Source organism: Pelodiscus sinensis, chromosome 8 (assembly GCF_049634645.1).
Source record: "Pelodiscus sinensis isolate JC-2024 chromosome 8, ASM4963464v1, whole genome shotgun sequence".
NCBI classification, from domain to species: Eukaryota; Metazoa; Chordata; order Testudines; family Trionychidae; genus Pelodiscus; species Pelodiscus sinensis.
Window position 1 is genome coordinate 36520689 of NC_134718.1, and position 27477 is coordinate 36548165.

Consider the following 27477-nt stretch of genomic DNA (forward strand, 5'->3'; position numbering starts at 1 on the left):
AAGCAGAAGTGATTAATATCTGAGTCACAGGTGCTTTACTGGTTCATTCCATATATTTATCCTAGGGAGCTACGTTGACATTTGGGACTGCATATCCCAGTAAGAAAATGATTATAATTCTTGTACATGTATTCATAATGATTGCAATGTGAATTTGTAGAAATCAAAATAAAGATTATTGCCACTATTAAAACTTTGCCTTTATTAATCAAGAAACAGTATATTGGAGATCTCTCTGGAGGATTCCCGTGAGATCTTGGAATGCATCAACTCCCTGCTCTTCACACAAGCTTTGAGAAATGTGCCCTAGATATCCCAATTTCTGCAAGTCAAGTGAAGCTATGACTGCAGAGCCTACTTTCCGCATTTTCTGATTAGCTGCAGCTGCTCCACAGTGGTCTAGTGGTGAGGGGGCAAAAGGGAAGTTAGGCATCACCTAAACTGGATACTGATTACAAGGGCTTTTGTGAGCAATTGGGCCCCATGTGGATCAGCAGGGAGAGTTTACATATCCAGGGGTCAACAAACGTCCTTGCAAAGCAACCTCCTTGTGGCAACAAAAATTACTGCATGACCCCAGGAAAGGGGACCAAAGCTTCGACTTGTCTGAGCCCCACTGCCCTGAGTGGCCAAATCCTGAGCCACACTACACTGGCCAGGTGGAACCAGGGTTGAAGCCCAAGAGCTTCAGCTTTGGCCCCAGGTGGTGGAGCTTGGGCTTCAGCCCCAGACTGGCTAGTCAAAGCCAGCCCTGGAGAGCCTATGAAAATGGGGTTGCAACCCACAGTTTGCAAACCACAGATGTATCTGTTTATACCTTGATCTGTCCAGCAGAGCTCTGTCTCACATTTGACCCACAAGCAAGGGACCAGTTCCCTCTTAAAATTGACAGCTGGGCCAATCTGCCACTGCTGAGGATGGACACAAGTGTGTGTATGTGGGGGGGGGGGGAGAGGAACTGGTCATATAACCAAATTTCCACCTGGCTCCTCCCAGTGCTGTACTTAGGAGGGTGTGGATCCTGAGACACACCCCTAGACCCCATCTCTTCCTGCCCTTGCCCCCACTCCACCATTCCCCCAAGTCCCTGCTTTCACTCAGCTACTTCTCCCAAACCATGCTCCATTCCCTCCCTGCCTTTTCCTGCTCCTGTTCTGTCCGCCCACACAACCTCCTCCCTCCAGTCCCTGCTCCCGACTATAGTGGTCCAGGGGAATAGTGGGCCACCTGGCAGCAGCAGCAGTGGTCAGACCCCTCCCCTCCACTCACTGGCATCAGTAGTAAGTGAAGCAACCTGGCCTCAGGCCACTCTTTCCCATCCCCCCCCCCCCAGCTCTTAGCCACATCACACTTCTTCCTGCCATCAATGAGCACTGGGGTTGGGGTGGATGGGCTGGGGCTGGGGCTGGGGCACTCTGCTTCCTGCTGGTGAGTGCAGGGGGCAGGCCCAGTTTCTGGTTGCTGGTCCTCTGGGCAGCCCTGGCCCCCACAGGGTCCACCAAAGCATGGGGCCAAGGACAGTTGCCCTGAACCATCCAATGGACAGGATGGCTCTGTGCACCTGCTGGATCCTTCCCCTCCCATATATACTGTTTTGAGGAACACATGGCCCTATACACACACACCCTTCCACACACATGCCTGGCCCCAGCTTGGGGCTCATCATTAAGGTTAATCTGAGTTGACATGGTTGAGGAGCAAGGGAAGAATCAATATTTGGAACTATGGGCCCATAGTTTGGGCAGCCAGTTCCATTAGAGGCTTGCAGCTGGATCTTTGGTGTTGAGGCAAACCTACGTTGGCTTGGCAAGAGGAGCAGCCAAGAAATGGCCATCTGAAATGATTAGTGTACAGATGGATGAAATGTTAAGTATTTGGGAGCTTGGTTGGGGAGTGGCAGCCAAACTAATGGCAGGCTCCAGTGTAAGTATTTGTTTTATAGGTATCCGATTCCCTGGAAAAACTTGAATTGGAAGTACATTGAGGGGGAAGGCATCCCCTAAAGCATCTGGAAATAGCAATGAAACTCCTCACAATCTTCTTCTCAGCTTCTGAGCCCTCATGTGAGGGGAGCGTGGTGAATTTGCAGGGGAGGCTGATGGCAGCTTTCCACAAATAGCTAGAATTGAGTGAAGAGGGAATAAGGATTTGCACTTTACTAAGGCCAAGATACATCACTGTACACATTATTGCCTTATAATTCCCAAATGAATTAATAAAGTTGCAGCCTAATTAAAAATACATCTTTCACACCTTGGCATTTTTTCTGGGTGTCCATCTCCATGTATTCCCTCTTTGATTTTGCTGTTTTTAAAAGTCACACATGCATTTTTTAAAAAGCTTTACTCATCTGTTTTACTTACAAGTGCAAAAAGTATAAATCTGTTACTAATGCCATACAAATTATTAAATATAGATATAAAGAAAAAACAATAGTTGAATTAAAAATAAAAGAACTGCAATTTAAAGTTGCATTTGTTCAATTTTTTTTTAAATTGCATGCAGCTAAATTTAATGGGCCTTGATCCTGATTGGGTTATTGATACAATACTTATTTCAGGATGGACCACACTAGGTGATAAATGACTTTTTTCTAATAATGATTTACAGTATTACTGGAGAGAAGCTTTGAACTGCATTTGGCCCCGGATAGGTCTGTTAATTGTTTTTCAACCAGTTATAGTTGAACTTTGCTTTGTATTATTTTCTTTTTATTGCCTCTGTTAATATGTTACCTTTGTTTAAAAAAATGTAATATACCGTAATAGAAATTTTTCCTTCATAACACGTCACTTTGAAAAGCGTATTTTCAGCTCTCATACGGTGTTTATAGTAAGCTGGTTCTGTTTTTTCTTCTCATTCTGTCACAGATAGTGTAAAAAGTACTTTTAGGAAAGAGCAAGCTCATCCAGTTTAGAAAATTCACAAAGCCATATTGTGAGACTTGGCTTGAAAAGCAACTGTCATAAGAATCTCTGCGGTCCCTGGAAGCTTTACATACATGGGTGGCAGACTGCTTTCTGAAGTAGAATTATTTCACGTTGACTCCTCACACAGTAATATTGTATAGAAAATTTGGCATCTTCCTCTTGGGTGCCAGGTTTGCACGATAGTAATATAATTGAGAGTATGGAAAGGTTGACAGTGGCAAATGGGTTCTCTAATAGGAAGGGAGTGAATGGGTATAGCTAGAAAGAACAATTGTGGCTATGTCCATAATCTTGTTTCAACTTGAAAACTAAACTCTTAATTATATTTTGCAGGATATGAATGATTACTCCCCAGTATTTAGCAAAGCTCTCTACAGGGGAATGGTTGCTCCCGATGCAATCAAGGGCACTGTTATCACTACAGTTTCAGCTGAAGATCAGGATCCTCCGGTAAGCAAATTATTTTGTTAAAACACTTCACCCAAGAGGGAAAAATCTTTAACCCTCATATGTGACCTAACCCTCCTAGCAACAAAGGAGATTATTATGAGCCTTGCACAGCAGTAGTGCTCATAAATTTTTTATCCCAGCCTGTCCTTTGTCATCATGGATATAGGCTGCATTTGAAATGATTTTACCCAAGGCTGACAAATCAACGATACAGCTTCTTTTTGATGAGAAGTTATTGGCTCCATGGCATAGACGATAAAAAGAATAGGCATGAAGCAAACCCATGACCGTCTGCATTTCAAAGAGTTCTGTGGCTTAAAAAGAAAACAAAATACAACTTTGCAAGCTTGTCATTTCCTTGATTTGCAGTCATTGTGAGTTTCCAATCTATATGACATACTAGTGTTCTACAAAACAGCCCAGTTCATCAGTAGCCCTTTCTGGAAATGCAGTATTTGAACTGAGCTTGGTTGATCTGGGGATAAAGTTTATTTCTGCCACTGGTTTTTTTTTATCACTGTTCTCTAGTGATGCATTTGATTGACAGAACTATGCACATTTTGACTTGTTAGCTATTCTGGTGGGTAATATGTATTTGTCTAATCACAGGGGTTCATGAACATTGGTGACCAAATGATACACTGAGGACAATGAAAGCCAAAGTTATTCTGCCAAAAGGTTTCATTTTAATTGTTAATGTTTAGAATATTAAGGAGAAGAAGATTCACAGAACACTCCCTGAGTATTTGGAGTGTGAGTATTTGCAATGCACATTAAAACCTAATGGTAATATTTTGACATAGAGTTCCACCTAAATCAGTTATAGCATGATTAAATACCATACATCATGGTTTATTTAACACGAGCAGTACTAAGATTATACTTGTTGAAGACACATTTAATATGTCCTGACTGTGATATCCTTTTGCAAAGAAAACCTCACATAAAATGGAAAAAACCTTTAGTAGACCTATTACTTTCAAATCAATTGAGAGAGACCAATTTGCACCAGCTGAGGATCTGACCCACTTCATGTATAAAATCTATAAAGAGAGTATTGTTAAAATTCAGGTCAGTAATAGCAATATTTATTTATTATTACTATACATTATTTGATTAATGCTATTGATGTGTTATGTGCTATATGAAACAGAGGAAGCGCAGTTTGTGTTCTAATGATCTGACAGCATCAGGGCAAGATTTGGAGTTGCATGGAATACCTGAAGAGGTAATAAAGTCTGGCAGCCATTCTCAGATTCACTGTGCCTAATCAAGGCACAATGCCTCCACTAACATAAGACCGGCAGCCTTTGCTATGCCCTTTTATGGGGGTCAGAACACATTTCCCTTTGCTGGTCTAGATCTGGTGGTCATTGTGGTTGAGGATTAGAGTAATAGCCCCTTAGTTCTGTCAATCAAATTCTAAGATTGTCATATTTCCCCTATAGCTTTCTTTCGTGGTGTCACAAATGGGACTATTGGTTGGAGCAGGAGTTGGGAGCCAAGAGTCATGAGCCAGATGTTGAGCCTAGGGTTGGAGAAGGAAGCAAAAGGAAGCAAAACTGTAGCAGATTGAAACAGGACAGTCATAAAGATAGAATGCAATGGTTGAAATAAGGCAGGGATAGGAGTAAATGCAGCTGCAGCTGAGCTTAAAAACAGGCCTGCTGGCATCTTTCAGACAATCAGGCAGACCAGCATATCCAGCGGTCCTAATGCAACCTAGTGGATCTCATTAATTTGCATAGAGGATGGCCTGGCTAATCCTCAGACTCAGCTAAAGGAGCTCACTCCAGACAGGTGGAAATTAATACTGCTATCCATGATAGATTTCTCCAATTTGTGTGCTTCCAGAAACACAAATGAGCAGTTCCCTGCCTTGGAGGAGTAACACTATGCACAATCTAGCCTCAGTCAGACATCCACTGAGTTGAGAAGGAATTAATCCTGATTGCTCAGACATCCAATCATTTGTTGTCAACACATTTTGAAAATACTTCTAAGATGATATCACAAAACTTTAGTTACTTAAAAATTCTAAGATTTCGAGCTGAGTTTGATATTGCTTGAAGCTTTGTTGTCATCAGGTCTTTGGTATTTTGTGTATTTGTTATTAAGGACATTAGTGAGGTGCAAAGATCAGGTGTTTTTACAAAGGACGTTTTTGTGTCTTGCTAAGTTTGAAAGCTTCATTAAAAGGCAAGGAGGAATATGAGTACAATGAAGCGCACACAGTATTTAAAGGTCATTGAGTAACATTGGGCAATTCTTGAACAGAGACAGCTTGGCTCCTTTTTGTCCCCCCAGGAATTTACCAGCACTTAGGAACCTTGTAAACTGTCAATTCAAGAGATGTTATCCTCTAAGTAACCTGAAAATTCCTCACAGATAAAATCTCTATTAAATTTACAGTTATTCATCGTCTCATTAACCAAGTTATCCACCACTGGGGTATGACTTTGTAGATGCTGTGACTAAGGCCAAGATACATCACAGAGGTCATGGAATTTGTGACTTCCAGAGACCTCCGTGGTATTTTCTGCTTCAGCTCCAGGGTAGTGGGACTGGAGCTGTCAATTAGCAAGGCACCCCACAGCACCTAGCCACTGAAGGTGATGAGGCAGACCTTCCAGATCCAAACATGCGTGGGCAGATTGTAGAGCTCTGAGCCTGTGCAGATGAGCTCATGGTTCCTCCACCCACTCTAAACCACTTCAGGCATTGGTGGGGGTGAATCTGGAGTCCTAGCAGGGTTAGGTGCTGGACCCCCTCCTTCCCGTTTTCACAGTTATTTTTATTAAAAGCCAGGTACAGGTTCCAGGCTTCCATGAATTTTTATTTATTGCCCGTGACCTGCCCGTGAATTTTACTAAAAATAACCATGACAAAAGCTTAGCCTTAGCTCAGAGGGTTGTTACAGTTATTTTCTTTGTCTCCTGCACAGCCAAAGCACAAATCTTTATAAATTCCTTAGGTCACAGTCCATGGGCCTGGACCAAGACTCCCTTCACCAGCATGTCACTGTCTTCATGTTTTGATTTATTCATTGCAAATTATCCATGAATTCAGTGACCTCTATGATCAAGGTCAGGAGAGAGAGGCTGTTAAACAGCCATTGTATTAAAAGTAGAGCTGGCTGGTAAATTTGATTTTGTTTAAAATTCTGATGAAAATTCAGTATCTCTGATTTTTTAAACAAAAACATTCCAAAATATTTCTGACAATTGTAATGAATCATTCCATTTCAACTTTATCATTTTGACTTTTAAAATAACATAGAATAGAGTAATCTAAATGTTTTAACTATCATTATCAATATAAAATGTTTTGATTCATTCCCATGAAAATGTAAATGAAACTGATGTTTCAGCAAAATATTTTGATTATTGCAAGTCCACATTTTTTGATAGAAATATAGTTTTTCCATAGAAAAATGTTGACCATCTCTATTCAATAGACAGGTACAAAAGAATTCTATAATATATCACCAGGCAATAAAGTGGTGATTTGACAACATAGTTCACTCTCTGAGAAGCTCCTGAAATCTGTCCAATAGCTACCACTGCCAACTGCTTTGATAATTGAAAATATCATTGCAAGATTTTTAGAGACACAGGGTGGGTGAGGTAATTATCTTTCCTTGGACCAACTTCTGTTGGTGAGAGAAACATAACTGTTGAGTTATGTTATACTGCATAGTTTGCAGCACAGAGCAGCAGCTGGCTCCCTGGGAGTGGGGATGGGAGCTGGCATTGAACAGTAATGGAAATCAATAAGCTGATGCATATCAGTTAACTGTTTAAACTCTTACACCCTGTGTGTGTTTATGTGTAAATTTAAACTAAGCCTCAAAAGTGGGAAAATAAATACATAAAATTAAATCAAATCTGAAGAACAATGTTTATTCTTTATGTAAAAGAGAAAATAATTTAATAGCCTTTTTAAAAGTTGATGTTACTAATATATATACTATAAATACATTATTTAGATGTGTATTCATATACGTATATATGAATGTGTTTGTATGTTTGTGTCTCTCCCTAAACGCATGGATATAGGTTGTTATGGAAATAAATAGAATCATATGCATAATTATTTTAATTAATCTAGACCAGAAAAAAAGATCCTAGAACAAAACTAAAGTTAACATGAATGGATTTTGCACTATAATCCATTTTATAAAAGAGCTGAAAATTAAACTAATCCTCTGATATAAAAAGAAAAAATCTATAAAGGTTAGCTAAAATCTGAGTAGGCATTCTCTCTCCTTATTTATTAAAAAAAAATAATAATAAATTTTAAATAGTTGATATTTTACTTCCAACTAGTGACTGACAATACTAAGCCACTTTCTTACTATAAAATCAGAGAAAATTACCAAAGAACAAACTGGCTTTTTTATTGAATTAAAGTTTCTTAGCTGTTGTAGCCTCCTGACAAATTAATAATTTGAAGGCTGCTTTGACATTAAGAGATGTCACAAGACAGATGTGTAATGAATTACTGAATATCATAAAAATAAATAAAACAAATAACCTTTTCTCTGCCATTATAAAGCATCTTTATTTAAACTTGTCTTGGGGATAAAGTATTCACTGTGACCTTCATCAATTTTTGGTACTTTTTTCATCTAATTGGATCTTAATTGGGCAATACTAATCAGTGTGTTTTATCACTTCAGGAAAAACCACTTAAGCTGCAGTTCTACTGTGAAAAGTGACTCTAAAACTGCCATTCTGGGATTCTGTCTTTGTATCTTAACCAATTCCATAATAATTGTGGTTTTGTGTGAATTGCAGATAAGCAATCTCAACTGCAAGGGCTGAATTTAAAAGAGTTCATTCAACCGTCTGTTTTAAATGGGTTTGCACAGGCAGGACTGAGTGGAACATAGAAAATAACTCTGTTGATAATGCAACATGTACAATAGAATCCAAATCACGCTCATTTAGCTTTTTTGTCTGTGTAGTACCAGGAGGAGAAAGGAACATTGCAAAAATGTCTCTTCAAAATAGCAAATAGATCATCGATAGAAAGAGGACCCAGATTCTATAGTCATTTAAACCAATGCTGATATCGCTTTATAATATGTGGTAGCCATGTCAGCCCTAGGATATTAACAGGATACGCTGATGAAGTAATAACTTTTACTGGTGAGAGAGAAACTTTCAGGCTACACAAAAATTCTCTCTGTAGATTGAAATTATGGTTTTTTTACCAACAGAAGTTAGTCCTATAACCTCATCCAACTGTCTCATGATTTTATCTTTCTCACCTGTCTCATGAAGAAAATATTGTCATTTTAATAAAAATATAAATACTTTAAGCCTGTACATTGAAAGTTATAGAGCTACTTTTAAAATAAACAAATCAAAAGCATGAATACTTTGGAGCAATCACCCATCTTGATCCCTCATAACACTGCCATGAGAAATAAATTATGATTTGGAGGCAACCTGATCCTTATTCTACCAATAATCTTAGATTACTGAAATGGTGAACTTTATTCAAGTGGAAATATGTCCACTTCGATTGTTCAGCCAGAAATCGTTAAAACCAAACGTCACCAGGTCAGACATCACAATTTCTCATTACTTGGATTCTGAATGGCCATATTCAATTCATAGAAAAAACTGTTATTTTCAAATTCCTAAAATTAAAAAGTCAGGCTGCAGACAATTGTTCCCCTTTATTCTCAAAAAAATACATGTTCCTTTTAGTGAACACGAATGTGTTTGGTCACAGAGCAACTTAGGGTGTGTGTATGAACTAAATTATATGATATTTATTAAAAGAACCAAAATTACTAATGTGCTGAAGGATCCCACTTGAATCTAGCACAAAGAGGTATGAAAACCAATTTGCCATCATCCATAATTGCAGGAGTCTCACAACATAAAGTAAAACGTTAAGTCTTCTCATATCAGGGTTTAACTACAAATAGTAGGTGGGGTGGAAAATGGGAGACTGGAAATAATTTTGGGATCTTGTTAAAATTTCTTGAATTACTATGGACTTGTTTAGATTTACAGCATTGCAGTGACACAGCTGTAGTGCTTAGTGAAGACTTTTGATGGGAGAAGCACTAATTAAATCTGTAGGAGAAATGCTCTTGTCAACATAACACTGTCTAGAGCAGGGGTTGATTAGTATAACCGTGTAGTTCAGGATTGTGGAAAATCCACTCTCCTTAATGACATAGTTATGTGAGCACAAATTGGTTGTGTAGACCAGTGTTTCTCAACCAGTGGTATGTGTACCTTTAGGAGTACTCAAGAGAATTCTAGGAGTACATCAACACAACTGAAATTTGGAGAAAACTGAATTTTTGTTTTAAGTTTTACAGCGCTTTATTATTTTTGTATTTCTAATACCCAAAAATTTCATTGCCCGCTCTGCTATGATTAACTTGTTTAAACAAATGTGTTGCAATGGTAGAAAAAAAAATTGCAGGTCTGAAAACTGTAGGTACTAGGGGGGTACTTATAATTTTTTTGAAAGGGGTACTTTATACAAAAAGGTTGACAAACACTGGTGTAGACCATCCCAGTGTATTTCTGAAGTGCTTCACAAGATTCATGTAGTTGTGGGAGTATGATGGACAGCTGCCAAGTGGTATCTGCTCATACCATGATACACACAAAAAAAAGGGAGAGAATATGATGGTAAAATACACTGGAACAAGTTCTTCATATTATGAAAAGTGCCATTTGGGTGGTGGTGTTTTTTTTAATGTCTATATAGATTGGATATAAACTTGGCTTTTAAGACTTCATCTGAAATGTTTCCACACAATTCATAGGATGAATGGCTGACTTAGGATTAAAATCTGTATTTCAAACTAATGTTTAAACCATGGAGAGCGTGTCTATACTACAGCATTTTTTTAAAAATAACTCTTGTTATTTTGAAATAACAGGGTGAATGTCCACACAGCAAGCCCGTTATTTTAAAATTATTGATTGTTATTTTGAAATAATAACCCCTGAATTTATAAGGAATAATGCCCATTTCAATATTGCTATTTCAAAATAGAGTTAGTGTGGATGCTCAACTGCTGTTATTTTGAAATAACTACTCCCCAGAGCCATTCAAAGGAATTAATGCCCAGAGCTTCCTGGGGCTCTAAGTTGAGGTAGCGCATCCACAATAAGGGAGCCTGACTAATTTTGAGGCTTCCCTGCAGTATGGACACACTATTTTGAAATACTTATTTTAGGAGTTATTTTAAAATAAACTTATAGTGTGTATATATATACCCTAAGTCATTCTTGTAATGTAAATGTTTTAACTTTGTGGAAAGTAATGCCATCATAACTCACGTTATAAAGTTATAACAGAAAACTTTGTCTTGGCCTGTGTTGGAAGCAGAAAACTTTGTCTTAATGCTCCCAAGTAGTTGCTCCATTGCATTTATTTTATTTAAATTATGGATTTCTAAGCGTTTGAAAATTTTGGTTATGTCAGTTATATCATTGACCCCAACTGCATTTCACCAAAGGTTTGACTAGGCTTTGATCGTTTGTAGAAAATATTACTCTACCAGACAATTTTTAATTCTTTTTTCAGTTTGTAGTTGTTTTAGATTTGGCTGAGAATGTAAATTATTTTTAAAATGTCACATTTAGATCCCTACTTATAAACTAACTGGCACATTTCATCTTTGAACTATTCCAGTAACCGGGTTTGGAATTATTATTATTTATTTTATAATACCAGAAGTGTGCTTGGCATCTCATTGGACTAATAAAACGTGGCCCTAGCCCTGAAATTCTTAATCTAATTTTAGAAATAATGCAAGAAAAGGGATAACAACAGAACAGTAGTGTAAGGAGAGGAGTTTTCCTGGTTGGGGTTGGAGTGGCCAGCAGGGCACCCTGGGAAGGGCTGGCAGCCCCCTATTTCAAAATAGCCCCTATTCCGCATCTACATAACGCTTATTTCGAAATAGCAATTTTGAATAGGCGTTATTCCTCATGGAATGAGGTTTACCAAGTTTGAAATAAGCCCTCTGCTATTTTTAATTAATTTTGAAATAGCGGATGGCTTGTGTAGATTCTAGTACAGTTATTTCAAAATAACCACTGTTATTTTGAAATAACTTTGCTGTGTAGGCATACCCCGAGACTTCAATCCAAGAAAGCACTTATGCCCTTGTCTAACTTTAAGCAGATGTATAGTCACGTAACTGATTCGTGGTCTTTTGGGTCTGCAGTGGAGATTGAGTGCACAAGTTGACATGGAACCAATCCCTGAGCACACACACAAGCATCCTTCTGGTTATAAATATATGAAGGAGAATATTTCATATATTTAAAATGTTTTGTTGGCTGTGGCCATCAATGGGGAGAGGCAGTGGCCAAGAAGATCTACTTAGGAATGATATTCCATGTGCTGGAGAAAATGTCAAATGAGGCATCAAGGCTGGCAACACAGGCTCGAAAAAAATAAGTAGAATGAAATGCAGTAAGAGATGAGACAGGTTAAATAGGAAGAAGTGTATGCTATGATCGGGAAGATGAATTCAAGGAGCATGATTTTCCAGTGTGTTACACTATCTTTATATCAGTAGAGCTCCATTGGCTCTACTGAGTTATAATAGCGTAAATGGAGTAATACCGTAGAGAATGAGGACCCAGTTGGGAAGGAATACTGTAAGGCTTGGTAAATAATTTTAGCTGTTATATTTTGAGTGGATTGGAATGGGGGCACTGTGGACATCAAAGAGGCTGGAGAGGCAGTAGTTAAAGTGGAATGTGCAAATATCCTGTATGAAAATATTTACTGTTTGGACAAAATAAAGAAAAGGTCAGATCTTATAAATGTCAAGCAAAAGGCCTCAAGTTTTGCTAACAATCTGGATGAAGGCGACGCAAGTGTCAAAGATGATCTGTCAAGGTACAGGCTTTAGTGAGGGAGCATTGTGGTATTGTCAACAGAGATGGATAAAGGGGAAAGGGAAGAAATCTTCATCGCAAAAATAAGTTCAGTTTAAGCTGCATTAACATGGTCAAAGGATGAATGCCCAGCTGGGGAACACAAGCCCTAGTAATGCCCTCCTGCCTGAGGCCTCACCACTTGTGCAACTCTGCACCCCCGCACCCCCACTGTGGAGCCAAGCCTGGCCCCTACCCCAGACTACTGGTTCCAGCCCCTGAACATCCCCATGCTCCTTAATCCCTCCCCATTCCAGCAGGTGATGTGGCCCTACCCTTCTAGGCTGGCCGGAGACCTCTGCAATTGCACCACAGACCCAGCCCTCCTTCGTGGCTGGAGGGCAGGGCAGTCAGAGAGCTGAGCCTCAGCCCCAGCTCTTCTACGCGGTCACAAATGTTCACCAAGTCATGTATTATAAAAGAGTTAATTGTCAATGGTGTAGGGTGTAAATAGATGTCGATAAGAGTTTTCTCATTACTTTGTGATTGACGAAGGGAAAAAGTTTAGTATGTCTGCAATGATGACTTTATAACATCATAATCTTTCAGTGGCACCTTTGCTTCTCTCTGGGACCAGGGGAATAAAGGCTTTTTCCCTCCTTGTTGTTCCCTACAACACTTGTATTGGAGAAGCACGATACCACTGAAGGATGCCGGGTAATTATGGCCATCTTCTCAAATAGTGATTCAGCAACAATTTATTAGCAGTTTTGATCAACTTCATACATAATTTGCTTGTTTTATTTATAAGTAAATATTTTTTAGGCTGACACATTATGGGGTGATATTTTTCCCCTTTTATAAACATGCTTGTTCTATATCAATGAGCATGCCATGCCTTTTCTATAAGATTATCACTGTAGCTGTAATTATCCATTTCTATATACTATCCTGTTATCTCTCTTTCTTTGTTACATTGTATTGATGTGAGTAATAAGAAAGTGTGATGGAACACTAATTTTAAAGATCAGATTGCTTCCTGATCTTGGTTATGAAATCATTTATAAATGTATCTGGCATAGGAGTACATTGCAAGCTTTTTTTCTTTTTTTTTCGAGTCAAGCTCTTAGTGAAATCATCAGTGACCATTCTTACAGTTATTGACAACCAGTGAAACTTAGGGGGTGTGTCTAGACTGGCAAGATTTTACGCAAAAGCAGCTGCTGTCTACACTGGCCGCTTGAATTTGTGCAAGAGCACTGACGTTCTAATGTAAGAATTCAGTGCTTCTTGTGCAAATACTTTGATGCTCCCGCTCAGGGATAAGCCCTCTTGTGCAAGAATACTTGCGCAAGAAGGCCAGTGTAGACAGGCACCTTAATTTTTTGCGCAAGAAAGCCCGATGGCTAAAATGGCCATTGGAGCGTTCTTGCGCAAAAGCGCATATATACTGGGCATGGATGCTTTTGCGCAAAAACACTTTTTGCGCAAAAGCACCCGTGCCAATCTAGACGCTCTTTTGCAGAAATACTTTTAATGGAAAAACTTTTCAGTTAAAAGTATTTCTGCAAAATCATGCCAGTCTAGACGCAGCCAGGATATTTACAAACATTTACTTGGAATGAAAACCTATAAAACAGGATTCAATATTTGAAAACACATTGCATTACTATTAGATTTGATAGTGTAAGTGGAAACATGCCATATACCGCTTTAAGTAATTTGGTTGCATGCTCTTAAAAGTTTGCATAATTTTAATTCTTTACTTCATAGAATATAATTCTTTGCAGCTTTTTGGCCTAACTTCTATAAATGGAGATAATTTATTAAGTTAGTATTTTATGTTTCTTTCTCGTTTTGCATACATTGCAATACATAAGGTAAAATTTTGTAATGGATATGTTTAGTAAAAATCACAGGCAGGTCATAGGTTGTAAAGATAAATTCATAGAGGCCAGTGACCTGTCTGTGACTTTTACTAAACATATCCATGACGAAATGGAGAGCTCAGCTTTGAGGTCCACACCTCACCTGCAATGGTTAGACAGCTGAGGGGGTCCCTCTTGAAACTTGGATCCCCCTACTACTTTAGTGACCAGGAACTGTGGGATTTTCCTGCTGCCATGGAAAGAAGTCATGGAGGCCACTAGAAGGCCACAGATTCTGTGACTTCCACGCCCTCCATGAAAAATCATAGCCTGAGACATAAATGTGTACAATATATCACATGTTAGTTCTGCTCAGAAAATATGATTAGGAATCGGTAAGCAAATCATTTCACTTACTATGCTACTGTACTTGTTATTTTTTAGGAATGAAGTCCATTCCATCCATATAGACATGGTGTTTTCCAGTTCTTTATTGATGAATTTCAGTACAGCTGGAAAGATGAAAACTAATGACTTCCTTTGTGATCTGGGAAAGTCACTCCAGCTTTCTATGTGTCAGTGTCCCCATCTGTAAAATAGGAGTAATGGCATTTGCCTTCCTTTATAAAGTACCTTCAGGTACAGTGGAACCCCAGTTATCTAATCTAATTTTGGGCCAGGTCCAGATCAAATAATCAAAAATCTGAAATAAATTGGAGAATAGATGGTGGGGCTCAGGCTACCTGCTCTGCACATGGTGATGTTTGGGTTGCCCACACTGCATGTGGGAGCCCCACTATGCATGGGACTGATAGCCCAAGCCCCTCCACTTGTTGCTTGTTAGGTTAATACAGAGAACTGGAGAATTCAGACTTGTATAAATGGGGTTCTACTGTAAATGTATATGAAAAATATTGTCTATGATTATTATTACTTTCATCAACATCCCATTGCCCTTCTCTTGACTCACTACCATTGTAGGACCATTGAGGTCAGTTGAGAGATGCACAGGCATTACTGTGCATGCACTCTGCCCATGGCCTCCGTTGGTATCCTTCTTACATGGTTTACATGATGTGGAATTTGGTATAATTAACTCAGTCCTACATGTCTTTCTCAGACAACGATATCATGGATAGCAGTAGGAGTTTTGCTCATATTTAAAAACAAAACAAAACAACACAACATAACACTAGATTATGTCATGAATTAGAAATGGTGTATGCTATGCATGGGCTAAACACTTGGCAATCATAAGTGTGGTACGTAAGGGTGATGGCGGAAGTAAAAATGAGAAATGGCATTTGTGTTCTTCTTGCTCTGCATATTGCTTACACAGTGGCTTAATGGAGAATATTACCTAGTCAGTGTTGAAGTATGTCTGCACTGCATTTAAACACCTGTGGCTGCATTTAAACACCTGTGTCAACTGACTTGGGCTTGTGGGGCTGTGAATTGAATATGTAAATGTTTGGGCTAGAACCTGAGCTCTGAGAACTATGGGGTCAGTTTTTTTACAGCTCAGTAGCCGAGGCCATTTAAGCCCAAATCCACTAATATGGATTGTCCATGGATTACATTGCAGTGTAGAATTACCCTTGGAGTCCCATTACAGACATGGGTTTGCATACAAAATTATTTAAAACACAGGCACAAGATTAACAGTTAAAGAGAAATAAAGCTAGCCTAATTAATCCCCAGTGTTATAAGTAGAGCTAAGTGAATAATCAGTTATCATTTCTCACAAAACTCCAGTAAACAGTTTCAAGTAAAACATTTTTTTTCAAAATTTCCAGCCAATTGAAAAATCATAAAAAAATTCAACAAGTGAATCTTTGGTTTAACTTAAAAGAACATGTTTCATTTGTATTCTAAGCATTTTTAATTATTAAAGGACACTTCAAAACAATTGGAAAATCAAAACATGTTGTTTCAAAAATGTTGAAATGAAACATTTATCTTATTTCAGAACTTTAACTTTTTTTCCTGACTGAAATAATTTGGTGAAATCAACACAATTTCACAAAATGTTTCAGTGCTGATGTAACCACCACCAGGCAGATTTGAATTTGGGATCTCTGAATCTTAGTATAGGAGTCTCTACCCTTTGAGCTAAAAGCCAGCTGGCTCTCAACCCATGCTGTAGAGGTCTCTTGTTCTTATCTGTTGCTGTGGTTTAGGTGACACTGCATGGGACAGTGAACAACACTAGGGCCATGTCTAGACTAAGGAGTTTTATCAGAAAAAGGTATGCAAATTGCACTCCGCAATTTGCATGCCTTTTTCGATTGTTTTTGTGGAAGAGGCCTTTCTGAAATGTGTCCTGTCTACTCTGGGACAAATTTCAGAAAAGCCTCCTTTTTCAGAAGTGCCCTTCTTCCTTGTGAAACAAGCAAGACAGGGCTTCTGAAAGAGCACATCTGCTATTCTGCAAAAAATTTCGGAAGAGCAGACACGTTCCTTGAATGTGGTGGAGTTTTTCTGGGATATCTCCAGTATCCCGGAAAAACTCTGTAATCTACACATAGCCTAGGTTTGTGGGTTACACTGACAAACCTGCATTTTTTGCCAAAAAAGTTTGCACTTTAACAACTTTATTCAATTCTCACTAAATCATCCTTTGGGAATGTTGTCAATTACGGTGTGGCCTTTTTCTGTATCTATATTACATTATCCTGATTTGTTGCTTTTCAGAAATCACAGAAAAACAAATTTGCTAGCTATATGAGACTCTTCAGTCACATGCTAGCTCTGTGTCTTTAATTGTGTAGATCTTTAATTATAATAATAGGGTTTAGTCTTTTAGACATAATGTGATTGTCATGCTGAACAAAATTATGTAGATTTTAGTAAGTAATGCCTTGCTAATTATATGTTGACATTGTATAATCACCTTGGTATACTGTGATCTCTAAAATTCTTCATTCTCCATTTGCAAGTGTTTGAACACCTTCAAAAATTAGATTCAGTTAAATACTTTAATAATAATCATTTTCTTTCCTAAAATACACCATTAAGGGCCTGTTAGACATAGTCCCTCTGAGTTAAGATATGTGCAGTCCTTCACTGTCCTAATTCTCTGTTGTCTAGGAGGAGTGTCCTCATTATGAAGTCCTTTTATTGTATGTAGTCTGCTTTCCCTTATATGCCAGTCCTGTTCTTCAAGTTAACTTCAAAGTGGGGGTCAGGTCCATGATCCAACACCAAGCAAAGGACTTGGTGGTGATGGGGAACTTCAACTATCCAGACATCCATTGGAAAAATAACACAGCCAGACACAGATTATCCAATAAGGTCTTGGAATATATTTCACATGATTTTGTATTTCATAAGGTTGAGAAAGCTACAAGGGGGGAAGCTGTTCTAGATTTGATTTTAACAAATAGGGAGGAACTGGTTAAGAATTTGAAAGTAGAAGACAGTTTGGATGAAAGTGATCATGAAATGATGGAGTTCATGATTTAAAGTGGGTGTGGGGAATCTAAGGCCTGGGGGCCAGATGCCTGAGGCACATTAGGTTCAAGGTGTGAGGGCTCAGTCAAGGGCCTCTTCTTTTGTCAGATGAGGCCTTTCCGACATTTGGCATGAGGTTTACAGGAATGCTGAAAAAAAAATCTGCTCTTCTGAAAATTTTTTTTGGAAGAGCAGACACATTCCTTGGATGCAGCAGAGTTTTTCCCAGGTACTTCTGGTATCCCAGAAAAACTCTGTAGTGTAAACATAACCTAAGAGGAAAAAGTATTGAAGACAGTTGGCAGTTTTTCGAAGGGCCATTATTAAGAGCACAAGAGCACACTATTACACTGAGCAGGAAAGATAGGAAGTATGGCAACAGACCACCTTGGCTTAACCAAGAGAGCTTGAATGATCTAAAAATAGGGTGACTATCCATCCCATTTTTACCAAGACAGTCCCTTATTTAAGATCTCTTCCCGGTGTCCTGACTTTTTTAAAAAATATGGGCACATTGTCCTGTATTTTCCCTGCAGCAAGGGGAGGAGAGGAGAAAGGCGCCACTATGCTCGGGGCTCCAGAGGCTGAAGCCCCAAGCATCAGTGCCTCCCCTTCCCTGCTGTAGGGCTGAAGTCCCTTTACCTCCCCATTCTGCATGCTGTGGGGCTGAACTTCATCCCTGCAGTGGTGCAGGGTGTGCAGGAAGCCACCAGCACTTGGTGCTTCAATCTCTGGAGCCCCAAGCGCCAGCCCCCCCCACCCCACTACTGAGGGGCTGAAGCCCTGAGTGCTGGTGCCCCCCCCCCCATAGGTCTGAAGCCTCAAGCTCCAGCAACCACCCCCAATTTGGGTTAAATCACTGAGTGTTGGCAGCACCCCCACTTGGTGTCCTGTATTCAGCATAGGAAAATATGGTCACCCTATCTAAAAATAAAAAGAAGCCCTCTGTGGAAACAAGGTAAAAGTACAACGGATGAACTACAGACTAGTTAGCTTAACTACTGTGCCAGGAAAGATATTGAAACACATAATTAAGGAATCTATTTGCAAACATCTGGAAGATAATAAGCTGATAAATAACAGCATGGATTTAAAAAGAACAAATCATGTCAGACCATCCTGATCATTTTCATTGATAGGATAACAAGCCTTGTGGATAAGAGGAGAGTGGTAGATGTGGTCTACCTTTAGTAAAGCATTTGATACAGTCCTGCATGACCTTCTTAATAATAAATTGGCGAAATATAATGTAGCTGGGGTTACTATAAGGTGGGTGCATAATTGGTTAAATAACTGTTCTCAGAGAGTAATTATCAATGGTTCACAGTCATGCTGGAAGGCTATAAGTAGTGGGATTCTTCAGGGATCAAATCTGTGACTGGTTCTGTTTAATATCCTCATGAATGATTCAGATAATGGCATAGAGAGTATACTTGTAAAGTTTGCAGATGATACTAAGATAGGAGCAGTTGAGTTGCAAGTACTTTGAAGACTAGGGTTATAATTCAAAATGATCTGGAGAACCGGAAAAATTATCTGAGGTAAATAGGATGACATTCAATAATGACAAATACAAAGTGACTTCTAGGACAGAGTACTTCAGAAATGATTATAGTGGACTATAAGCTACATATGAGTCAACAGCGTGACAATGATGAAAAAAAAACCCAAACCCAAAATATCATTCTGGCATGTATGAACAGGACTGTTGTAAACAAGACATAAGTAGTAATTATTTTGCTCTCCACTGCTCTGATTAGACCACAAGTGGAGTATTGTGTCCAGTTCTGGGCATCACATTTCAAGAAAGATGTGGAAAAATTGGAGAAGGTTCAGAGAAGAGCAATGAAAATGATTAAAGTCCTAGAAAATATGGCCTATGAGGGAAGACGGAAAGAATTGTGTTTGTTTAGTTTGGAAAAAAGACTGGCTACGTCTACACTGGCCCCTTCTTCGGAAGAGGCATGCTAATTTCTAACTTTGGAATAGGGAAATCCGTGGGGGATTTAAATATCCCCCGCGGGATTTAAATAAACATGGCCACCGCTTTTTTTCCGGCTTGGGGAAAAGCCAGAAAAGAGCTTCCAGACTGGCGCGATCCTCCGGAATAAAGCCCTTTTCCGAAGGATCTCTTATTCCTACTTTCAATAAGAGATCCTCCGGAAAAGGGCTTTATTCCGGAGGATTGCGCCAGTCTGGATGCTCTTTTCCGTCTTTTCCCCAAGCTTGGAAAAAAGCGGCAGCCATGTTTATTTAAATCCCGTGGGGGATATTTAAATCCCCCGAGGATTTCCCTATTCCAAAGTTAGAAATTAGCATGCCTCTTCCGAAGAAGGGGCCAGTGTAGACGTAGCCACTGTGTGTGGAAATGGTAACAACTTTCAATATCTAAAAGGGTATTACAAGGAGGAGTGAGAAAAATTATTCTCCTGAACCTCTGACAATAGGCCAAGAAGCAATGGCCCTAAATTATAGCAAGGGAAGTTTATGTTAGACATTAAGAAAAACTTCCTATCTATTCAAGGTGGTTAAGCACAGGACTAAATTGCCTAAGGAGATTGTAGAATCTCCATCATTGGACATATATAGGAGCAGGTTAGATAAACTTCCGCCACGGGTGATCTAGATGGTGTTTGGTCCTGCCATGAGTGCAGGGGACTGAACTTGATGACCTCTTGAGGTCCCTTCCAGTTCTAGTATTCTATGATTACTCTTTACCTCCATGTGGACAGTCCAGGCTGCTGAGCTGACTAACTGGCTTTTCCTCAGATTATGTAAGAGATGGATAAAGGCTCCTTCTGCCCTACCTCACTGGGCACCCTTGTAAGAACCAGAAAGGATTTAGCTTTCAACTAGCTGTATTGTGGTTACAGATATGCTCTTTTTAACCAGGTATAAAAATGGGACCACTAGTTTTCAACTGGAATTAAATGTTGGCAAAAATATGAACTTTTAATCCAAATAAATATTGTGTCCTTATATAGAGACAAATTCTGCTACTCACATTGAATAGTTACTTACTCCTTGGTTAGCCCTGTTAATTTCAGATGTATTGTTCACTATGAGTAAAATTGGCTGTGCATATCTGCAGTGTTCATTACCATAGCATCAGTGGATCTGTCTTGCATAGTTTCAAAAGAAATAAATGTGTGTTCTCCATACATCTTTTTTACCATCTACAGACTAGCATAAGCATTATAAAAGTGTTCAATCTTTTAGTAAAACCATATTTTCTTCTTTACCTGTTTTGATGCAGTTTAATCTGCAAGTTCACTGTTGTACTTACTGATAATTACTGACATGCTGCATTGAATGCATGATCAATAACCAGAAAGCTATTTTGTATCCTATTACTAATTGTAGTTGAAAGTTACTAATCATATTTCATGAAAATGTCAATGAAAATTGGATTTTCGAATTTTGCCTTATTAAGTACAACACAGGCATTTAAATGCAAGCTGCATGTATTTTGGAAATTAGGCAGCATTTCTGGTTTTTGAAGTTTTCAGGCATCTGTGAAACTGGGTCCTTCAGAATCTGATCCAATTCATCTTAAATATTTGCATATTTTCAGGGAAATACAGGCTTTATTCCTACTTTATCTGATGTTTTGTGTACCCTGCTGCTGGTTGTTTTTCCTCACATATCCCCTTAACATGTAATTTATGTTCACACATGCTGATTTAACTGTTTTAGTGATGTAACTTTACATCATCTTATAAAATAGCTGAATGGCTCTGATCTAGAAACGTGCAGTCACTGAATGCCTAATCCAACATGAAATTCAAAGGAAATGAACTTCTTGACATTTTCTTTGTCAGATACTGGTATAAAGTCTGAAACTTACTCAGTTTTAATTATTGAAGAGAACAAAGTTGATGCATGCCAGGGTGCATCTAAACTGCACTGTAAGTCTAAATAAGTTATGCAATTTGAGCGATGCAAATTTCTAAATAAAGCACTATTCCAAAACGTCCCTTACTCCTCGTAGAATGAGGTTTACAGGGACATCAGAATAGCAAGCCCAAAATATCCTGTGAAGACACAGGATAGCTATTTCGGGATACTCTGGTATCCCAAAATAGCATTGCAGTGTAGACATACCCCTATAATGCAGTGCCCCGCTAACAGAGCTCACCTTAGGCACATGATGGTTTTTGGTTGGCAGTTGAACTCATCCATTCATCTTTGTCATGATGGGCAACCATCATTCAATTGTCAATTTTTCTGTTGAATTTTGTGCCTTCCACAAAATAAATTGGTTTCTTAAATGTGAGCATGTTTCATGATATACTGCTGAAAGTACATTTGGTATTGGCCTCCTTGAGTATCCTCCCTGAAGTTCTGGCTTGCATCTCCTCTAAAATAGGTTGAAGGAAAGTATGTTTTCAAAATGTACTTTCTGTGTTAACAGCAGAGTTATTGTTGTTTTTGAAATAGTAGTTACAGTGCTTGGGGGCCTCATATAAGATTGTTTTCTCCTTGTGATAGACACTGAACAAAAGTCAGAGCTCATCCTGTCCCAATGATCTTATAAAGAGTGTGGGAATGATGACAAGGGCCAACAGCTAATGCGAGCTGCTGGGCAAGGTGTGGGGAGAGCGGGCTATCTGTACCTGGAAGTGGTGGGATGTTGGACAGGGGTGGGAGCAGCCAGCCCTTGGTGTTACCCAGACCCCAGAGCTGCTCCCCCCCCTCCCAACACAACACCTCAGAGCTGCATGAATTGTGCAGAGTAACACTCCAACAGCAATTTATAGAGCCTGGGACCCTTTGAATCACCAAGCCCTGGAGCAATTGCCCCCTTCTCTCCCCCCCATCAGTGGGTCTGAATGAAAGTAAGTTTATAAATTTTACAGTTGGGAAAGCAGCCTGAAAAGGAATTGTCAGTTGTCTAACACAAATCTTATATCTGACTAGAAAGAAAGCACAGCTGGTTCCTTGTGGCAAAGGATAATGATAGAGTAGACTGACAATTACAAGTATAAAAATGATGTTATGTTAACTAATATAAATGAACAAAAATGTCAATTTGGAAAAACAAAAAGTATATTTCTTAAGACATTGAGAGAAAGTTCTGATTAATAGGAAAATATGTTGTTAGTTTTATGTAAACCCTAATTAAGCTCTAAGGGAACTCTAGACCTTCCAATGTCTTTAAGACCTCTGCAGCAGCTACCGTTTCATCAAATAGCCTCAGGTTTTTTTGCTATACCCACAGCATTTCTCCCAGCTGGCTAACATCTTTAACTCTCTAACTATCCCAAGGATATGCACTTCTATTCTTTGTTTAACATATCACTGGATAGATTGTACAGATCACCATAAACAATAAAGGACCCAGCCATTCATGTAATTTGGGACAGCTATTGTTTAAACACTTCCATGGACCTGAAGCTAATAGTTAAAGGCTGTTGCTTAAAGGTTCCTATAGGGTAACTAATGGAACGATAATTAGAAGTTAATGGATACATTAATTCAGGAGTTGCCAAACTTTTTTCCCTGAGGCCCAGCTGTGCAGCAGCAATATGCACTGCAATCTACAATTATCAACTTATTGAGCAAAATTATGAATTTTAATAGTTACATACATATAAATGATATAACTGTAAATAAGCAATGCGCATGTTTCCTTTTCATTTTAATGTAAATAATTGTGATAATAGAAATTTATAGCAGTGTTTATTCAAAGAAATGCAGCAAGATCTTTGAAACCCAAGTGTTAGTAAATGACACTTTAAAAATTTCGAGAGCACAATGCGGTGTTCAGACAGTGAAAACACAATGTAACGGTGTACAATGTATAACATGAACAATAAGCAACACAACAAGGTTAATAACATTTTTAAAAGAACACATTGGATTATTTGTTGATTTTAAAACAGTAGTAGTTCTTCAAGGAGTGTCTCTGTAGGTGCTCCACCTTGGGTGTCTGAGTGCCACCGTGCTTCTAATTGGAGATTTTAGGTAGCAGTGTCCACATTCAACTGTGCATGTGGAACCGCTGCAGTGTGTTATTTGAAATGGCTACACCACATGTGCAGCCAAACGTCCCTTGAAGTCCTTCTCTTCCACCAACAGCTTTGGTCAGAATCCAGCAGTTGCCCTCAAGCATTAGTGTTAGCATTTTAGATGATTATTAGTAGCAGTTTTTCCTGTTTCTTCTCTTGTTTAAAAATCTAGTTAGCAGTAGTGTAGTTATTTAAAGAAATATATAGGACAACTAGAGTAGTTAGTTCTAGTTCTAGGCTGCTTCTTCTTCTTTTGAATGTCATGTTCAATGCTATATTTCTTCATCAAAGTTGAACATCCAAACTCTCCAGCCAGTGAACAGCATCGCTGGTTAGATTGTGGATATCCTCCAATGAGCCAGTGAATTTTCATGTTGGGCATTCCACAACAATGTGATGCATAGTTTGCGGACTGCCACAATCACAAAGTGGAGATGGCAACAAATTCCACTTATGGAGTAGATAACCACACCTTCGCTGACCAGTTCTAGGCTTTAAAGGTTCATGCATTCCAGTAACTGTTTGGGGGAGGGGGTTCCCCCGGGACATGCCTGGTTCACCTGGCTTCAAAAAGTGTATAACCTGTGGGCTGTCCATTTCTGTCTCAGACAGATATTCCTAGTGTGTCCGCTGCTTAGGGTGGAGCACTCTACCTCCCAGTGTCTCCATTGCAAGAAACTAACATCAAAGACATGGAAAGCCAAGGAGCTACAGGTGAAAATGATGCTCCTTGAGGAAACAATCTGACCTGCTTCTGACCCGGACACACTACAAAACCTAGGCAGCCATCTCCTGGTGAGACCTCTAAGAGAGTGGGTGGGTCTCTCAAGGTCAAGCTGCAAGGACACTGACAGGGCTCAAGTGAACAAATAAGAGATCCCACTCTTCTTCAGGGGCTGACTCGCCCTTGAGGAAACACGTTCTGCATAAGAAAGCTGCCCCCACACATGCTGCACCAAAGATGCTGGAAAAACAAGCTCTAGTGGATCTGGCAATGACAAGGACCAAGACTTAAGGAGAAGGCTCAACCCTCCTCCAAGGCATTGACAGAGGCAAAGTAAAAGCCTTTGATATAAGCACCAACCAACATACCGTGGGCGCTGACCAGAGCACTGACAAGACATCATTAGGCATCAGCACTAAACGCTACCATCCCACTGTCTATGGCACTGTCGGCACAACCAAAATATCTGGCATCTTCAGAGCATGCGAAACAAACCGCACCCTCAGTCCTTGCTAAGCATCAGGCACTGGCAATTCAGCCTACATTGCCGAAAATTGCTATGGGACTGGCGTTATTGCTTTCCACGTCGGCACCACAAATATTCACCACCAGTGCTGATCTCATGGTCTTCTCAGAGCCAGGGATGCCAATGGCACCTCAAACATATCCCGTTTTAGTTTGTCATCTACTTTAGTGGTATCATAGAACTGGAAGGACCTTGAGAGATCATCAAATCCAGTCCCCTGCCCTCACAGCAGGACCTAACACCAACTAGATCAGACGTAGCCAACCCGCGGCTCTTCCCCCCCATCAGTGTGGCTTGTGAAGCCACTCCCATGGCTCAAGAAGCTGCCCACGCGCCCCTGAGAATGGCCCCTGCCTCCCGGCTCTCCTGTACAATCCGGTGTCAGGCCACAGTTGGGGTTCCTGCAGGTTGCTGGGAGGCCTGCAGCTGTGAGGCAATCCTGGCGTCCCTGCCCCATGCCTGCCCCTGGCATCACTGCCTGCAGGAGCAGGTGGTGCCTAGCAGCTGTGAGGGTGCAGGGGTATGATGGCCCTCCCTGAAGGTGGTCATGGGTGTGCCCCCCTTCCCCCCAGGCTGTGATCAGCTTGACATGTCACAGTATTGCACCATGCACTTTGCTCCTGCCTGCCCTGCCCTGTGTGTGTTGGACCCTCACAGCACTCACCTGATGTTCCCTCCCCGGTGTCCAAAGTTGCCTGGGAGGCCTCCTGCGCCTGGGTGTCTGGCTCCTTGGTGGTCTGGGCTCTGTCCTCCTCCTCCTCCTCCTCCTCTAGGAGCTCCGGGTTCTCAGGCTGCTGTTGCCACCGCTGCTGAGTGGGGGTCTCCAGCCCAGACTCCATCAGCCGCTCAGGAGGCAAGGGTTTACTGGCCCCAGGATCCTGTCCAGCTCCTCGAAATATGCACAGGTATGTGCCGTTTCCCTGGAGTGGGAGCTGCACTCATGGGCCCTGATGTACTCCTGCCTGAACTCCTTGACTTTGGCCCTGACCTGCGGTGCCATGCAGGAGTGGTGGCCTTTCCTGGCCAGGCTGTCAGCCATTCGGCCATAGATGTCAGCGTTCCTGTGCCTGCTCTGAGGGAGCTGAAGAGCCTCCTCTTCGGCCCACAGCTCCAGGAGGGCTTTCATTTCTGGCCCTGACCAAGAGGGTGCCCACTGTTTGGTGCCCCTGTCTTCCCGGGGGCATGAGTCTTTGGAAGGGCCAGGGGAGGTCTTTGGGGGCTTGTCCCTGGGACATGGCTCACCACGCAACAGAGCTCCACCGTCAGGGCCCTCTCTGGAGGTGGCTTGTTTCCAGAGTGCCGATCCTGGGTGCCTATGCCTTTTAAAGACGGCTACAGGCAGGAACAATAGAGTTGAAAGCTGTGGCAGGAGTGTCCACCAGGGGTTCTTCCTGGAGGCCTTTTCTGTCAACATAACTTCTCCCCTGCATCCACACCTGCCTTTTGTCAACATAACTATGTCGACAAAGGAGTTATTCCTCATGGAATGAGGTTTACAGCCGTTGACAAAACTGCTGAGTTATGTCGAGGTTATGTCGACGTAACTCAATGGCAGTGTAGATGCAGGTATAGTTTTGTCGACAAAATCCACTTTTGTAGACAAAACCCTGTAGTCTATACATGACCCTAGTGACTGCTCTCTGCATCCAAACTCCCTTCCAGATCCTGCACATCTCCTCCACCCAAAATCTCTCTTGGAGCCTTAGGCAGGTAGGGGTGATGCTGTTGTCAATGACACACTTATATCCTATAGCCCAGGGGTGGGCAACCCATGGCTCATGAACCACATGTGCTTTTCTCTCCCAAAAGTGCGGCTCACAAAGCTGCTCCTGCGCTCCCTCCTCCCCCCGCCCCGGCTTCTCCCCGGGTCCCCTGTGCTCACAGGGGCAGCAATTCAAAATGGTGCCAAAAACAGCAGCCGTCAACAGGAGCCTGATTAGGCCAAAAAGCCTAAGCTTGTTTCTTAAAGGGGCAGCTTGACAATTCTGAGGGTGGCTTTCCTTTTTTGGGGGGGGGGGAGATGCTTGACAATTCTGGTGTGGCTCTTCACATTTCCCCCCTCCCCCACTGTTTCAGCTCTCTTTGTTAAATGGGTTGGCCATCTGGCTATAGCCCATTGATTAGGACATTCACCTGGGAAGATCCAAATTCAAGTTCCTGTTCCGATGATCTTTTAATTATGCATACAAAGTGGAACAGCTTCAGTTTGTAACTTGAAATTTGATGGAGAGTCCCTGTGCCACTAGTGGTTTAAAGTAATATTTGCATATGCACACAATTTTGTAATGCAATCTCTTAATAGTCTGCTAATGTTACTTATTCTCTGTGCAAATGGATGTAGTAAAGAAAAATTCAGACAGTGTTGTACCTTTTTCAATTATGTGTGAGGAAGGAGGCAAGTGTATTAAGCTTACATAAAATTCTTTCCTTTTATCAATTTTAAATTTGTTGGTTTTAAGTTTCAGTGAATGCTCTCTTGTTCTTGTATTGTGAGATTTATATTCTTTGTTCTATTCATTATTTTGTACCCGCTCTTCTCCGTCCTCCCCTATACTCCCCCTCACCTCCCGATTTATATTTTCTTTAAACCAACCAGTCCCAGTCTTTTCAATCTTTTTTCATGTGCGAATCTTTCCAAA

General features: G+C 40.4%; 1 protein-coding gene across 18 annotated transcripts in view; it reads left to right on the top strand.

The window, feature by feature from the left end:
- PCDH15 (protocadherin related 15) overlaps positions 1–27477 on the top strand; it is a 1467631-nt gene that overhangs the window by 1246833 nt on the left and 193321 nt on the right. For all 18 annotated transcript variants that reach the window (XM_075935032.1, XM_075935037.1, XM_075935036.1 and 15 more), the window contains one exon: positions 3264–3380. In XM_075935032.1, the coding sequence (XP_075791147.1) occupies positions 3264–3380 (117 nt within the window). The remainder of the gene's footprint in view (positions 1–3263; positions 3381–27477) is intronic.